Below are 18,690 nucleotides of genomic sequence, written 5' to 3'. Positions count from 1 at the left end.
ATCTCATTTAATCTTCATAAAGCCAAATGAAAATTACTAATCTTTTGTTTTGTTTTTATAAAACTAAAGCTTAATAAAGTATAGTTAAAAAATAACAAAGCTGAAATTGGAATCCATACCTGACACCAAACTTCGCAGTCTTTTTAAAAATATAAAATCCCTTCCTCCTAGTTCATAGCTCTTGTTAAAAAGACAAATCAGTAAGTTGATATGTTACAGCGAGGAAACTTAGGGAGACCTAAGGAATATCAAGTATTCTTACAACCTTGTCATAGGATCTGCAGCCCTCAACTCTATTTTGTATCAAAGTTAAAGGGGGAAAAAGACAAAAATATGTGTATATGTGTATAAAAAGTTCCAGAATGTCTAGTAGAGTGGCCAAAATCCTGTAACAAAAACTAGGATGGATTTTAAGTGTAATACTCAATTTTTCACAAATTAAAAAAATATGAAGTTAACTACAAGTATTTCTTAAACCAAAAAAATAACTTCCTTATTTCAAACTATTCCATTAACCAAGTATCTATCAATATAGAAACCACAAAGTTAACACTTCCTCAATTCTCATCTGTTCACGAAAAGTGATTCAGCTTAAATCTTGGCAACCAAAAAAATTATATAAATACTAAGATTCAATGAGGTCATTTTTTATTTAGAAATTTACTAGAACTGGGTGTTCCAGGCTATTTATAATGTCATCTCAACCAGAAGTATGTTCACCTTATATTGTCTTTATTAATTTCTAATTGAGCTTAATAAAATAGGCATGCCACATTTGTGACCTGAAACACACACAACTTACCTTCCCACATGCTCTGCAATGATGCCTCCTCTTGGTGAATGTGAACCTGGCTTCACATTTCATGCAATTTGGAGCCTGAGAATCTGGTACCCACACGGGAGCCACCTCACCCAGAGTAGTAAATGGCTTCCTGGCAGAAATTCCAAACTGACCAGCTCTGAGATCATTATCTGGGCTTTCTGGAGCTAATGCAAGGCACGGTCTACTGGATATCCCAGACTCGTAGCTTTCTAAATGTTCCCCATTTGTATCAGCAATAGTGATGTTTCCCAAAGAGGAATTGCATACATTGGTTGCTGAATTTTCCCCTAATTTTGCTTTTCCAAGAACATCATTTTTGTTTTTAATATTATTTCCACTATTTGTAGGAAGGTCATTTTGTAAGTGGTCAGACAATGGCTTTGGAATTTGAAGTTTAAGATTAGAAGGTTGCTTGGGTCTTGCACCACCAAAAGGAACACTGATAGACTGCAGGTTTGCTACTATCTTAGGTGAAGATTGCCCAAGCACTGATGGAACTTGGCTACAGAAACTGTGTAAATAATTTTTCTTCATTAGGTCACCAGTGCTGTTTAAAAGTAGACCACTCCCTTCTGTGGCTTCATTTCCTCTCTGTTCATAAATATTTGAGTAGCATTCTGATTTGCTCTCTTCTATTTCTTTTTCTTCTGTTACTGAATCTTCTTTGGAGGGTAAAGTCTTTGGAACAAAACAAACAACTGGGCTCTGCATTCCATAGGAATCACAATTAGATACAGAATTTGCTGCTGGTGTATCCATAGTGGAGAAATCGCATCCTTCACTTTCATTCATGCAAGTTCCTTTTAAATCTAGACCTGCTTCAGCCATTCTATCACACTCTCCTCCATTATCACTGTAAATGTCCTCAGGCTGATTCATCTGCAGAAACTTCTCATTTTCTTTATTTATTTGGCTGTCATTCATATCATTTAGCTTAGTCAATTTCCAATTAGTCATCTCCTGAGAATCAGAGAAATGCTCTGTCATATTAAGAAGTTCTGTAGTGTCAAGTATTTCTTCATGTCCACAACCTTCCTTTTCATCAGCTCTAACTTCACTGGACACAAGGCAATCTGAAAACTGTTCACAGTTATCATCCCTTCCAGACCCATTAGGCATGTCTGTTTTGGGAAGCAAAGGTAAACCAGGTCTGATGGATTCTTCGGTTGTTCTCTCCTCTGCTGGCTCTTTTGTCATCAAAATCCCCTCACTCAGATGGGAAAAGGAGTTTGGACTCCCTAGATCTGTCCTAGCAGAACTGGTTTTGCAAGTGAGAACCTCATCTGGTATATAGTTCTCTTGCTTTTTAGCAGCAGAACCTTCTTCATCTGTTCCCTGGGATGAGATTACTGAATCAATTGTTAAACTTGTAATCACAGACATGGAGGGATCTCTACCTACATTTTCATCATCCTTTAATTGTGAGGGGGAACAGACACTGGCTAGATTATCAGATGAAGTAGTACACATATGTTTAACAGAATCCCCCACTGCACTTGGTCTATTCAACAGATCCATTTGTTTCTCTGAATTCATATCTTTTCCAGTGGACCCATTTATACTAAAACTAAATTGATCAGTTTGTCTGCTTTCGTCATCCAGTGAACAGCTAAAAGCATCCATGAGGGACTGACTATTGTAATTATTACAATCCTGCAAATCGCTCTGTAATGTCCTCTTATCACAATTATGCATGACGGCTACAACAAGAACATTCTTCTCATCTGGCAGACAAGCTAGATTTCCACATTTTTTTTCTCCCACTTCGACAGCACTGCGTTGATCATCTCGATTACAGTTCCTTTTAATTAACTGATCTTCTGCAACGGCATTTTCATCAATCCACATTGTGTTAATCTCTGGATTCAGAGGATACTCCTGTCCATTTGCACAATGGTCCTCTCCCTCTGTGGTCAGAGAAGCTGAATGAGCCAGAGAGAAGACTTTCAATTGTGGCTGTGACTCATTAGAAACTGCAGGTTCATTCACACTGGCCAATGCAGGGTTAAATGATAGTCGGTGAGAAGGGGAATCTAGAATCTTATTCCACTTGGTATCCAATAAAATAGGAGAAACTGTTTCATCTGAAAAAATAATTACAATAAGTTTGCTGGTGACACCGGAAAAGCTAGGACTCAGTTAATCAACTACATTTGCAAATACTCTGAAAATAAAATATTCCTAGGATATCTAAAAAGAGAATATTTCTAGAACATGGAGTTTCTAATTTTTAGCTAAGAACAAAAAAATATTATTAAGACTATTCCTGTATTACATGTCAGTTTGGAAAAGAGGTCATTCATAAGGGGAAACAAGTATAGCCTCAAACACAACAATCTGAGAGAGCAATAAGAAGAAAATCAGTTTGGGTTGAAAAAGAATTAGTGTAAGGAAATACTAAAAAGCAGCTAGAAAGGGCAGATTGGAAAGGCAGAATATGTGGAGAATGGTCCTGAATCCTCTGAGTGTTAAATCCTGAGTTGACCAAATGTAGGCTAGCAGAGACTTGAGATTTAGTAACATATGCTTCCTTTAAAAAAAGAAATCATTATTTCCAAGATGGTTCATGGAAATAAAAAAGAATTACTGCTTCTTACAAGAATATTTAATATTCAAACAAGAATGATCAGTTATTAAAATTTCATTATTCGACCACCTACCACGTGGGCATACTGTTAATTATCTAGTGTCATCACCATCCATGTGTGCTATATTTTTCATTTAAAGAAGGAAATTAACACAAAATGAAAAATCACTCTATTTAAAATATACTATGAAAGACACCAGGCTACACATTGTAGTTTTAATGCAACTTTAAATTTTGGGGGCTCCTGGGTGTCTCAGTCAGTTAAGCATCTGACTTTGGCACAGGTCTCACAGTTCATGAGTTCAAGCCCCGCATCGGGCTCTGTGCTGATAGCTTGGAGCCGGAGCCTGCTTTGGATCTGTGTCTCCCTTTCTCTCTGTCCTTCCCCTGCTTGTGCTCTGTCTCTCTCTCTCTCTCTCTCAAAAATAAACAAACATGAAAAAAATGTAAAAAAAGTTTTTTAATTTTACAATTTTTTTAAATTTAAAAAATTCTAAAATTTAAAAAAAAATAGCTCAAAACAAAGAAACAACATAGTTCCAAACAAGAATGTGGCTTCTGAAGTTCTTCTCCTTCTAGGGAGTTATTTTTTATAAGCAAATGCTGTATTTTTGAACTAAAAGACAATTTTTACTGATTCAATGAAAATGTATTCAAAATCAACTATATACAAAATACCCTACTAGAATCTACGTTAGTCACAAAGAGAATCATGTAATGAACTAACAGTTTTATGAGAGTCAATGGTATTCTAGAAGTATATTATTCATGTGATTAGGTGTAGCACCTGTGTAGATACCTTATGACAAATAACTGTGATACACAGAGGGCCAAACCAAAGAAAGGATTGAGAAATTATTTGTATAAATGATTGAAACAGAGAGGAAAACACACCTTCTGCCTTGGTATGTATAAAACCCATCTAGATCCAATAAAATCTCAAATTATTAATTTTTACATTTACATGAATCCTATGGCTATGGAGTAGCTTCAGGTCATCAACAGTAAAATATGAGAAGAGCACGCTATTCCATGTATCATTCCTTCTCCCTTTTCTTTCCTAACCCCCATAATCCCATATTCTTTTTAAGGTTTGCTCTATCATAGACCCAAAGCAGTAAAGTTAAAACTAATCTCTCTTCCCAACTACTATCAAAGAACAACCTGAATCACTGGATATAGTAAAGGTTTGGAGATCATTACTAAAATCATGGAGTTCAGATGGAAATATACCAAATTGTAAACTTGTTACATGCCATTTCCCCTTAGAAACAGAGAACACCAAGGAAGGAAGGTGAGGTAAAAGATAGAGATTTAATTATGGCTTATCCATTCAAGTCATACTCAGAGGGAAATTTAAAGAAAAGTTTTCCCTAAACGAAGTGAATCTTAAGCTGACAGTTTATTTAACCATTTTGGCAGTAACTTAAAAATATAAATCTTTTAAAATTAGTTTAAAATGTATCTTTACTTTTTTGGTCAATCAATAGGCAATAAGTTATTTTTCTTAGTTTAGAAATACAATCACACATTCTAAAGCTTTTCTTGATCATAAATTGGTTGTATAAAGAGAGTTTAGGCTCTAATATCATACTGCCTGGATACTTATCATCCTGCCACTTATCAGCAAACTAACTTTGGGGAAGTTGCTTAATCTCTCTGTGCCTCTCATCTGTAAAATATAGATAAAATCTACTTTCATGGGATTATATTAAAGATTAAATAATACAGTCCATATAAATGCATTAGCATAGTATCTGGCACATAGTGCTCAAAAATGTTCGTTCCTCCTCTGGGTATTAAAATATAATACTATTATCATTAAGTCACTTTACCCAGTTTTATTTTTTTTAAGTGTTACATACTCTTAAAATCCCACATTCTCCATATCATAAATATATTCAAACAGATTCATCAAAGTAAATTCTCACCTTCGTTTTGTTCAAATTCATCTAATACCTTGTCCAGGTTGTAAGCTTCTGCTTGGAAGTAATTCTCCATCGGTGAGGAAACACCACTTAAGAGACTTGTTTAAACTTTCTAGAAAGTAGATCAAATTTGTATTATACTTTCAATTACTAAAATATAATTTATAGACATTACAACTGATAACAAATATAAATGATCATGAGACTGTTATGAACAATTATACACCCACAAATTGGAAAACCTGAAGGAACTAAAGTCCTAGATGAATATAACCTACCAAGAGTGAATCATGAAGAAACAGAAAATCTGAAGACCAATTATTAATAAGGAGATTGAATCAGTAATTAAAAATCACCCAACAAAGAAAAGTCCAGGATCAGTTGGCTTTACTGATGAATTCTACCAAACATTAAAAAAAGGATTAATACCAATGCTTCCCAAACTCTTCCAAACAACAGAAGATGGGGGGAACACTTCTAAACTCATTTTACAAAGCCAGCATTAGCCTGATACCAAAACCAGATAAGGACACTACAAGAAAGGAAAATTACAGGGGTGCCTGGGTGGCTCAGTCAGTTAAGCGTCTGACTTCGGCTCAGGTCATGATCTCGCAGTTCATGAGTTCGAGCCCCATATCAGGCTCTGTGCTGACAGCTTGGAGCCTGGAGCCTGCTTAGGATTCTGTGTCTCCTTCTTTCTCTGCCCCTTCCCCACTTGTACTCTGTCTCTCAAAAATAAATAAATATTTTTTAAAAATTAAAAAAAAAAAGGGGGGCGCCTGGGTGGCTTGGTCGGTTGGGCGTCCGACTTCGGCTCAGGTCATGATCTCACGGTCCGTGAGTTCGAGCCCCGCGTCAGGCTCTGTGCTGACAGCTCAGAGCCTGGAACCTGCTTCCGATTCTGTGTCTCCCTCTCTCTCTGCCCCTCCCCAGTTCATGCTCTGTCTCTCTCTGTCTCAAAAATAAATAAACGTTAAAAAAAATTTTTTTTAAATTAAAAAAAAAAGAAAGGAAAATTACAGTATCCCTGATGAATATATATACAAAAATTCTAAAACAAAGTATTAGCAAACCAGATACAATAATACATTAAAAAGACCATATGCCATGATCAAGTGGAATTTACTCTGGGACACAAGGATGGTCCAATATCTGTGAATCAATGTAATACACCACATTACAAAATGAAGGGTAAATCATATGATCATCTCAACAGATGCAGAAAAAACATTTGACAAAATTCAATACCCAATTGTGTTAAAAACCCTCAATCAAGTCAATCAAGTGGGCAGAGTAAGAACACACCTAATAAAAGCCATCTATGACAAGCCCAGAGTGGACATCATACTCAGCAATGAAAACCAGAAAGAAAGCCTTTCCTTTAAGATCAAGAACAAGACAAGGGGGATGCTCACTCTCACCACTTGTATTCAACATAATACTGGAATTTCTAGCCAGAGCAATTAGGAAGAAAACAAAACAAAAAGTATCTGAATCAGAAAAGAAGAAGCGAAACTGTCTGTACTTGAAGCTGACATCATATTCTATACAGAACACTCTAACGCTCCACACAAAAAAACCTGTTAGAATAAATGAATTCATTAACTTTGCAAGATTAAAAAGTCAACACTGTGCCTACTGGCTGGCACAGTAGGTAGGGAGAGTATGCAACTCTTATTCTCTGGGTCATGAGTTCAAGCCCCATATGTAGAGTTACTTAAAATTTTTAAAAAAAAATTTTTAAGTCAACACACAAATTTAGTTGGGTTTCTATACACTAACCCCAAATAATCAGAAAGAGAAATTAAGCAAACAGTATCATTTACAATTACATCAAAAAGAATAAAATTTCTAGGAATAAATTTAACCAAGGAGGTGAAAAATCTGTACTCTGAAGACACAGATGAAATAATCAGAAGACACAAACAGATGGAAAGATATTCTGAGGCTCATGGATTGGAAAAATTAATATTGTTAAGATGTCCATACTATAGATTCAATGCAATCTCTATCAAAATTCCAATGGCATTTCTCATATATACATACACACACACACACACACACACACACACACACACACAAACACACTCATCCAGCAATTTGTTTGAATCCACAAAAGACCCTGAATAGCTGAAGCAATCTTGGAAAAAAAACAAAGCTAGAGCCTTCATAATACCTGATTTTAAATTATATTACAAAGCTATAGTAATCAAAACAGTATGGTGTTAGCATAAAAACAGACACATAAATCAATGAAACAGGAAAGAGAGCCCAGAAATAAAACCACACATATATGGTCAATTAATTTATGACAAAAGAGCCAGGAATATACAATGAAGAAAGGATAGTCTCTTCAATAAATGGTGCTGGGAAAGCTGGACAGGCACATGCAAAAGAATGAAACCATATATAGAGATCATTTCAACAAGCGCCTGGGTGGCTCAGTCAGTTAAGCATCCGACTTTGGCACAGGTCATAATCTCACGGCTCATGTGTTCGAGCCCTGTGTCAGGTTCTGTGCTAACAGCTCAGAGCCTAGACCCTGCTTCGGGTTCTGTATCTGCCTCTGCCCTATCTCAAAAATAAATAAACATTAAAAAAAAAGATCAATTCAACTCAACATGGATTAAAGTCTTGAACATAAGAGCTGAAACCATAAACTTCCTACAAGAAAACACAGGCAGTTAAGCTCCTTGACATTGGTCTTGGAGATGATATTTTGGATTTGACTCCAAAAGCAAAGGCAAGAAAAGCAAAAATAAACAGGTGGAACTACATCAAAGTAAAAAACTTCTGCACAGTAGTGGAAACCATCAACAAAATGAAAAGCAACCTACTGAATAGGAGAAAATATTTGTAAACTGTATGTCCAATAAGGGGTTAATATCCAAAATATATTCAGAACTCAAACAACCTGATGGCAAAAAACCCAAACAACCCAATTAAAAGTGGGCACAAGATGAGTAGACACTTTTCAAAGAAGACACACAGATGGCCAACAGACACATGAAAAGATGCTCAACACAATGAATCATCAGAGAAATACAAATGAAAACCACAATCAAATCACACCTGTTAGAATATCAAAGAGACTAATATCAAAGAGACAAGAAATAACAAGAGTTGGTAAGGATGCAGAGAAAAGGGGACCCTTGTGCACTGTTGATGGCAATGCAAACTGTATGAAAAAGAGTATGGAGGTTCCTCAAAAAATTAAAAATATAACTGCCATATGATTCAGCAATTCCTCTATTAGGTATTTATTTTAAAAATAAAAATACAAACACCACAACTTCATATATATATATATATATATATATATATATATACACACACACACATATATATATCAAATCATTATGTTATACAGCATAAACTAATACAATGTTATATGTCAATTATATCTCATATAATTGCGAAAAAAGTGAAAAGAATATAGATTAATAAAAATATTTATAATTTTTATATAACAAGTATCCTTGTATACTTAAGATGTTGGATCCAGTTACTTATTAATATTTTATATATAGTGACTATGAAATGCTGAGTATTGTAGGTATATGTTAAACGTGCTAGATTGTATGTGGTAAGAAATTTCATTTATGCTCTTACCATTGGACAGTTTAAATGTTCAGTCTTTATCAGAATAAAAAGTAATCTTAAGTATACAAGGATAAAATCTCTTATAAATCTATTCAGACCATTTAAAGTATAAAACCTATCATCCCACTAGAGGTATTCTAAGATCTTTAAGCTAATAAAGTCTAGAAACCTGTAAGCTAACAATTATCAAAATGTAACTGCAGGAGACAGACTTGGTGCATTTGAATACGATATGTTTCAAAAGATAAATTCCAGATGTTGAGAGAGGAATCACTTCTTTGAGATAAAACTACATTTCTATTTAAAAAGAAAAGTTTTATTTTATTTCTTCTTCTTTTTTTATTTAATGTTTATTTTTGAGAGAGAGAGAGAGAGACAGACAGACAGACAGACAGGGGGCGAGCAGGGGAGGAGCAAAGAGATGGAGACACAAAATCCAAAGCAGGCTTCAGGCTCTGAGCTGTCAGCACAGAGCCTGATATGGGGCTCAAACCCATGAACTGTGAGATCATGACCTGAGCTGAAGTCAGACACTTAACCAACCGAGCCACCCAGGCGCCCATTATTTTATTTTTTTTAAAGTTTACTTATTTTGAGAGAGAGAGAGAGAGACAGACAGACAGACAGACATGTGTGCATGAGCGGAGCAGGGACAGAGAGTGGGAGAGAGAGACAGAGAATCCCAAGCACAGGGCTCAATCTCATGAACCGTGAAATTATGAACTCTTGGTCCAAAAGCAAGAGTTGGACATGTAACCAACTGAGCCACCCAGGCACCCCCATAAATAAAACTTAAAAAAAAAACCTATTCCCAAATGGAAAATGATAAAGTTCAAGCAAGCATGGGGATAAGGGACATTAGTTCTAAAATGTTAATGATAATTCTGACTTGGTTATTCTCTCTAGTAGGTTTTTTAAAAAATAATCTCTGTACCCAACATGGGGCTCGAACTCATAACCCAGAGATTAAGAGTCAGATGCTCTACCAACTGAGCCAATCAGGTGCCCCTTGGTTACTCTTTTTAAACCTCTTCTTTTCAAGTACAATTTCTTAGTCTTTCTTGGTGTTAATTGATTAAAAAGCATCCTGTGAGCACATATACTAGGTGTATCACCCACTTAACAGAATGTCAAGAGCACACAGTAGTTGTTAAATAAATATTAGCCCATTTTCCCCTCTATTATCATAATCCCCATGCTTATCTCCTTAATTTCTCAAAATGTTCTTTTCAAACTGAAAATTTTACTTGGCTTCTTATTGGTATATAGAAAGGCAGATGGGAGGGGAGATAATTTTACAATTCCCCTGAAAATTCTAAGTAAGGAAAACATGAAGAAGAGGGAAAATCAAGAATGTAATATCCTGTTATTACAAATTTTAAGTTAAATATAAAAAGTGGTGAATTTTCTTTGATTTCTAGTGTTTCCTCTCTGAGGCATAAAAAAGCATCAATATTATTTCTTTCATTTTACCAATTAAAAAAAAAGCTCAGGGGATTAAATGGGTTTATTCAATCATTTCCGCATGATTATTCATTCAGTCAACTTTTATTTATTGATTGGCTCCTGTTAAATAAGTTTAAGTAGACAAATAGGCTACATAGTTTTTCTTACCTATCTTTTGTGTCTCATGATTTATAGTTCAAAATAATTTTCATATTATGCCATTTTATTCTGATAAAGACTGAACATTTAAATTATCCAATGATAAGAGCATGAATTAAATTTCTCACAACATACAATCTAGCACATTTAACATATTCCTACAATACTCAGCATTTCATAGTCACTATATATAAAATATTAATAAATAATTGGATCCAACATATTTATTGTGCATCTCCTGTATGCAAGGTATTGTAATCATTTCAAGTCTCAGACATCATCCTTAACATTGAGAAGCTTATAACTTAATGGTAAACAATACAAAAAAAGAAAAGTAATATAATAATAAATGATTTTAATATTAACAGTATAAGAGACCCAAAGTACTACTTGATTACTTTGTCAGATCAAATTAACAGATAAGTGCTACAGAATAAGTATTATAAAAGTTCAAGAAATGGGCAGGATCACCATTTGAATGGTCAAAAAAGGCATTATTTATGGATTTGAGCTGGGCCTAGAAAGGTGGATAAAATTTTAATGAATATTTCAGATGGCAAGATGCAGAAGTAAAATTTAAAACAGGCAGAGACATACAAGGAGTGACCTAAGGACAGGCAATTATTGAGGGATCAGGGAAACTGGAGCAAGAATTTATTCATATAGTTAACATTAGGACATAGTTGGAGAAGCAGACAGGCATCATATCATGCAAGCCTTGGAATGCCAGTCTGACAAAGGTACTGCATATACTTTTAAGTAATGGGAAGCACTATAGCACTTTCACAAACCTTTATTATAGTATATTGTTATAATTGTTCATTTTATTATTAGTTATTGCTGTTAGTCTCTCCCTTTACCTAATTTATAAATTAAACTTTATCATAGGTATGTATGTACAGGAAAACACAGTATATATAGGTTTTGGTAGTATCTATGGTTTTAGGTACCACAGGGGATCTTGGAATGTATCCCCCATGGATAAGGAGGGGGACTCCTGTGCAAACAGCTGGTCAAGAAGCTGTACTAAACTCCAATGATAATTACTGTTGCAGGCCAGCATCAAAAATCCTAAAATCCTAAATCCTAAATCCTAAAGCCCTTAGGTAAATGGTTACTAGGAAAGAAAATATTCACAGTGCCTCAAAGTATTAATCCACAGATTATTAATCACAAAGGAGAAAATATGTTTACAGTAAGAAGATATGATAATCACTACCTAAACCAAATGATCAAATTTAGGGTTACCAAGAGTTTAACAAGCTGCCATGATGGTGCTCGCTTCGGCAGCACATGTACTAAAACAAGCTGCCATGATGTACCTCTTGATATGATGCAATGAGAAGTTTAAAACATTACGAACATAGTATTCTTGCCAAAAATGTTTAACCTGAATTGAATCATGAAGAAACGATGTGACAAATCTAGAATGTGAGGCATTCTATAAGACAGCTGTTCTGAACTTTCCAAAAGGTTTAATGTTACAAAAACATCATTCCAAATTTAAAAAGACTTAAGAGATTTAATAACCAAATTCCATGCACGAACACTGGCTGGATCCTAAATCAAGAAAATACATATACACATACACAGCAAAAAATCCCATGTAGGAGACAATCCAGGAAATTTGGACTATGTATCAGGTGATACGATAAATTAATAACCATTTCTTAGCTGTGATAACGACATTTTGATTTTGTAGGAGAATGTCCTTACTCTTAGGAGATGTCTGCTGAATTATTTAGGGAAGAAGTGTTGTAATATCTATATTTAACTTTCAAATGATTCAGAAAAAGAAAAGTATGTGAATGTGTGTATGAGTGTAGGGGAGGAGGGGAAAAAGAGGAAGAGAGTGAAAGGAGGGAGAGAGGAGGAGAGGTGTTCAAAAAAGAAACAAGAGGCGCCTGGGTGGCTCAGCTGGCTGAGCATCCAACTCTTGATCTCAGGGTTGTGGACTCAAGCCCTATGTTGGGCTCCGTGCTGGGCATGAAGCCTACTTAAAAAAAAAAAAAAAAAAAAAAAAAAAAAGAAGAAGCAAAATGGTAAAAATTGATGAATCTAGGTGAAGGATATATGGGTCTTTATATTATCTTTTCACTTTTCTTTAGGCTTGAAATTTCTCAAAAGAAAAAAAAGAGTATACTGAGCTGGTGGTAGGAAGTATTCCTTCCCACTATGAATATAGAAATTCTAGAAAAATAGATTATCTTAAAATAGTTTATACAGCCAAATTCAAAAGCAAGAAAGGGAAATACACAAATCCATAAACCAAAAAGAAACCAAGCCACAGCAATGAGTGAGAACTGAAGGGGTCGCAAAACTAGGCAGCAACCTTCAGGCCTAGGATCAAAAGTTAGCAGGGAAGATGGGAATTATTGGCTGCAAACTTAAAGAAGTTTCTACAGTGTAAGGGGCCAGACTGGGCTCTCTGAATAAAGCCGGGAGCTGGCAGAAAAAACTATCCCAGGTGGCTCCAAGACTAAGCAATGGAACAGGATGGAAGAGCACACCAATAAAATCACCTTTCAGAAATTAGAATTCCTAACCTGCCCCTCACTCAGGATTGGGAATGATATTAAATCTTTCTATAAATGAATGTAACATGGTTTATCTCCATGGATACTCAGCTTTTATTGTGACCTGTAATAATGTTTTTAATTTTTAAAAGTCATGAAATAATGGGATAGTGGGGAGAGGAGGGTGCATGTGACTATAAAGGGGTAGCACAAGGGAGATCTCTGTGGTGACAGAATCATGCTGTATCTTCAACTGCAATGGTGGTTACACAAACCTACATGGGACAAATGAGAGGGACACACATTCATGAATATGCTCACAGCAGCTTTATTCACAACAGCCAAAAGGTGGGAATAACCAGATACCTATCAACTGATGAATGGAAAATCAAGTGTCAATTTCCTAGTTTATGTTTTCTGTAATTATGTATAATATGTAAGCAATGAGAAAAACCGGGGAAATGAAGGGTACACTGGGACTCTATACTATTCTTACAATTTCATGTGAATCTATAATTACTACAAAATAAAAAGCTGGAAAAAAATAAAAATGAAAGAGAAAAAGTTATTAAAAATTCAACAGACATAGGAGCAGGATGAAGAGAGCATCTGTGTAAGGGGGAGTCAGAACCCAAGTATAGTAAAGTAGATGTCCTTGTGTTGGGGTGGCCCAACATAAGATGTCAGAGACCCAACAGTGTAAGAAAGCTGTCTATGCAGAAGGACAGCCCAGGTGGGGTATCAGAACCCAAGAGAGGCGAGGAAGGCATCTACATGAAGGGGATGGGGAGTCAGAGCCCAAGTGAGTAAGAAGAGACCACATGCAGGAGAGGTAAGGAGGAGATGTAAGAGCACAATCCAGAGTGGCAGGTCAGAGCCTGAGCAGGATAAGAAGGGTCAGGGGAAGGAGACAGTGATAGGAGACTGGTTACATGCAGAGACAGATCAAATAACTGACTACATGAAGAGCAACCAGGGCAAGGTTTCTCACTATTAGAGAAGGGAGTTAAAATGCACACAAAGTGAAGGCCAGAAAGAACCCTGCAGTGTTGGTTTGGAATTCGAGATATCAGTATGAACTCATAGACCTCAATAAACATAGACACTTATAGCAATAGATATAGATGTAAATGGTGTGTGTATGTGTGTGTGCACTTGCTTTAGCTCTCTGCAGAGAGGATCTTAGAGCAGCAAATCTCCATCTCTAATCCAAGTAGCAATGAGCATGTACCTAGCACCAGATTTGGTATCTAAGTATTGTTATCCACTAAAAGGAAGCAGGGTTCTATGGAGAAATGGCTGATTCCAGAGCTGGAGTAGAAAAAATACAAGAGCTCTGATGAGGATATAGGGAAATATGAATTCTCACACATTGCTAGAAGGAAAGTAAAATGATGTCACAACTTTGGGAAATAGTTTGGCAGTTCCTCAAAAAGTTACACCGCATGGCATAGCTAGTCCACTCCTAGGTTTATGCCCAAGAGAAATGGAAATACAGTCACACAAAAACTCATTCATGAATACTCACAGCATCATTCATAAAAGCCAAAAGGTGGAAACAACCCAAATATATATCAACTTATAAATGGATAAATAAAGTGTGGTATGGTATATCAACAAAATGGGATATTATAGGACAATTAAAATAGATGGTGTACTGCTGCTATATGCTACAACATGAATGAATTTTGGAAATATTAAGGTAACTGAAAGAAGGAGACACAAAAAGCTATATACTGTATGATTCCTTTTGTATGGATTGTCCAGAATAGACAAATCCAAAGAAATAGAAAATTAATTAGTGACTGTCAGGTGCTGGGGGGAACTGGAGAGAAACAGGAACTGATTACTAATGGATACGAGATTTCTTTTTGGGATTATAAAAATGTTTTGGAACTAGACAGTGATGATGACTACATAACTCTATAAATATATAAAAACCCCTGGACTACATATTCTTTAAAAGAGTGAATTTTATGGTATGTGATTATATTTCAATTAAAAAAAAAAGAGCCTTGAATATCTTGCATGCTGGAAAGCAAACATGTACTCCAAGAATAATGGAGACATGTCAAAAGGACACAGAAACCAGCCTGAAGGAGTTCCCACAGGCTAAATCAGAGAATCAAAATAAATAATGATAGCAATGGATTACAACCCACTGAATAAAAAAGAGAACCATGAATCCTTGCAATATGAATAAATGAATCCCAAGTGTGATGAGGAAGGGGATATTTACATTGCTTCAAAGTTCCTCTCTACAAAAATATTTACTAATTACCAAAGAAAAAAAGAGTAACTTCAGAGGCAAAGCCTGACAGACATCACCTTACACAGCTATCAAAGTAAGCATCATCAGTAATGGGACAAATGGAAATCTGTGCTCTCTGATAGGCTGCAGTGAAAAAGGACACAGCAATGTCAATACTGGGGGAGGCTAAATAGGGGTGGGGACTCCCTTTAATTTCTGCTCAATTTTGCTATGAAACTAAAACTGCTACATTTTTTTTGAGGGGGGGTGCAAGTGAGAAGAGGGCAGAGAAAGTGAGAGACAGACAGACAGACAGACAGAGAGAGAGAGAGAGAGAGAGAGAGAATCCCCCAGGGGTAGAGAGAAACAGAGAGAAGCGGGACTCAGTCGAAAACTCGAGCGCATCTGATGTGGGAGGACTTGAACTCACGAACCGTGAGATCACGACCTGAGCTGAAGTCAGATGCTTAACAACTGAGCCACTCAGGCACCAGAACCTAAAACTGCTCTTAAAAAAATAAAATGCGTTAATTTAAAAACAAAAACAGCACCACTCTGTGATATTCCCACAAAACTGCATAACCTGAATTTAGTCATAAGGAAACATCAGACAAACCAAAACTGAAGAACATCCTACAAAATAACTGGTCTGCAATCTTCAAAAGTGTCAAAGTCAAAAAAGCCAAAGACTGCAGAAATGTTCCAAACAGAAGGAGACTACAGAGACATGACTGCAACACATGACTCTAAACGAGATCCTTTTGATACAGAGGACATTATTTGTACATCTGGCAATACCTGAATAAGATCTAAGAATTAGTTGGTGGTAATGGATCAATGTTAATTTGCTGATTTTGATTAATATATTGTGGTTATGTAGGAGAATGTCCTTCTTTGCTAGAAACACAGTTTCAAAGATCATGCACTAGCAACTTATTCTCAAAGGGTTCAGAGAAAAAAAAAGTTCTTTGTAGGTGACTTTTCTATAAGCTTAAGATAGTTTATAAAATTTTTTAAATACACCAGAAGTGTCTATCATATTTTTAATTTCCAGAGCACTTTCTTTTTCTAATGATTTTTACGTCATCTTATTTCATGCATATAACTTCTTTTCTTATCTCTTCTCTTAACTTCTCTGGTGCATTTACTAATTACCTACAGTTTGTTGGGCTTTTTTCCTCAAACTTTTTTCTATTTCCTGTATTATTTTCCTCCAAGTTCCTCTTTTGTACTTTTGTGTTTTGTTCTCTTTCCCCTTGGAGGCTCTCCCCAAATGCCTATTTATTGAATAAATGAAGTACTAAAGCCAACTGGAAGCTCTGCATGTCTGGCTTCTCAACCAGGAGGCTTCCACTGCATGGTGATCAGGTGGGAACATAGTTACTTCACTGGGAGACCTCTAAATGTCAGTATAGAGGGGTCTTTTCTTTAGACTTTAGAGAAGGCTCATATACTTTCCTACAAGGGGGTACAGAGAGATATAATACTAGGCAATTACCTTCTGAAAGAAAAGTAAAGGAAGGAGTGAGGGGGAAGGGTCTCACTTTTCAGTATAAAGGATTTCTCTTAATCCTCCTGCTTTCACTATGTATGGTTCCCGATCCCTCGTCAGTTATGTTTAATGTCCTCAAGTCTTGAGCATCTTTAGTTTCATCTTCCAAAGAAAACCCTGCGGTCTCCTGAGGGGTTGGGAGAGGGGCAGTCTTCTCACTGCATAAGCTGGGTATCCCAGAGGATTTAAACCCTGGAGCACCTGGGTGGCTCAGTCAGTTAAGCGTCCAATTTGGCTCAGGTCACAATGTCGCGGTTTGTGAGTTCGAGCCCCGCAATGGGCTCTGTGCTGACAGCTCAGAGCCTGGAGCCTGCTTCAGTTTCTGTGTCTCCCTCCCTCTCTCTCCGCCCCTCCCCCACTTGTATTCTGTCTCTGTCTCTTAAAAATAAATAAACATTTAAAAAATAAATAACAAATGTGAAGTTAGGATTCTTTTTTTATTTTTTTAAGGAGGCTCCACTCCCAATGTGGGGCTTGAACTCACAACCCTGAGATCAAGAGTCCCATGCTCCACCAACTGAGCCAGCCAGGCACCCCTACGTCAGGATTCTTTACCTGCCTTCTTATAAAAGCATCCATGTCTTATTCAAAATAGAAGTCACTAAATATTATACATGTATATCTCAAGAAAGAAATAGGGGCACATGACTGGCTCAGTCAGTTAAGCATCTGACTTCGGCTCAGGTCGTGATCTCATGGTTCATGAGGTCGAGCCCCACGTCGGGCTCTGTGCTGACAGCTCGGAGCCTGGAGCCTGCCTTGGATTCTGTGTTTCCCTCTCTCTCGGCCCCTCCCCCTGCCCATGCTCTGTCTCTCTCATAAATAAATAAACATCAAGAAACCTTTTTTTAAAAAAAGAAAAGAAAAGAAAAGAAATAGAACTACTTAATTTTGTACATTTTCTTCCTGAGGACCTCTTTGTTTGGCATTGCGCTTCTGGACCTCTTCTTTTTTATTCTATTGACCATAGTCCTTTTGGACATTCTCTTGAATCAACCTTAGGGGGTTCCACTTTTATAGCACTAATCTGATTGCTCCTTTTGTTTCCTTCACTGGTACTTCCTCTTTATGCCATATACTAATTAAAATGAACATGAGTACATCTATGCACCAAACATTATGGAGTATCAGGCACTGTCCTTGTCATTAGATTATAATGACAAATAAGACAATGTCCTTAGGGCACCTGGCTGGCTCAGTTGGAGGAACATATGACTCTTGACCTTGGACTCATGAGTTTGAAACCCACGTTGGATGTACAGATTACCTAAATAAATAAAACTTAAAAAAAAAATAAGACAATGTCCTTGACCTAAAGGTGCCTAATGTTTCATAGAGGAGATGGATGAATAAACTTAAAATATAAAACATCGTACTAATTGATATATGCCCTGAGGGCTATGGAGCCAAAGAAGAGGTGAAGCTAAATCAGACTGAGGCAGGGATGTATTTGGGAGGTAGGGTAGGCTACTGTGACAAATATTCTAATAATTGATTACCACTGATTATTTTTTATTATTGTTGATAATTTTTTCAGTAGGTTGAAAACTTCCTAAAGAGGTAATGCCTGAAGAATAAGATCTTGCCCAGTAAAAGCAAAAACCAGCACCCCCTTCTTATGCCTCTACATGAGGTGGCTAGGGTATAAGAAATACCCTTCCAACTGTAGGCCCAGAAGTTTTGATGAGGAAGGCACTAACAACTAAGGGCCTCTCTACTCCACTCTCAACTGAAAAGGAGCTCACTCTGCTATCACACACTGTCAGACTCATGCCTCTATTCTTAAAGCTTACATGGAAAATTAAACTCAGCCAGAGTATGCAAC

At 36.4% G+C, this 18,690-nt stretch overlaps 1 protein-coding gene across 2 annotated transcripts in view; it reads right to left on the bottom strand.

Annotated features, from left to right (window-relative positions):
* Window positions 1-18,690, bottom strand: part of ZFYVE9 (zinc finger FYVE-type containing 9) — a 214,321-nt gene that overhangs the window by 119,456 nt on the left and 76,175 nt on the right. For both annotated transcript variants that reach the window (XM_042997157.1, XM_042997158.1), the window contains exons 3-4: window positions 5,342-5,450; window positions 803-2,907 (exon numbers count right to left, since the gene is read on the bottom strand). In XM_042997157.1, coding sequence (XP_042853091.1) covers window positions 803-2,907; window positions 5,342-5,411 — 2,175 coding nt within the window. In that variant the 5' untranslated portion in view covers window positions 5,412-5,450. The remainder of the gene's footprint in view (window positions 1-802; window positions 2,908-5,341; window positions 5,451-18,690) is intronic.

The sequence above is a fragment of the Panthera tigris genome, chromosome C1 (assembly GCF_018350195.1).
Source record: "Panthera tigris isolate Pti1 chromosome C1, P.tigris_Pti1_mat1.1, whole genome shotgun sequence".
Lineage (NCBI taxonomy): Eukaryota > Metazoa > Chordata > Mammalia > Carnivora > Felidae > Panthera > Panthera tigris.
Note: the sequence above shows the minus strand (reverse complement) of the source record. Positions and strands in the feature narration are given on the sequence as shown.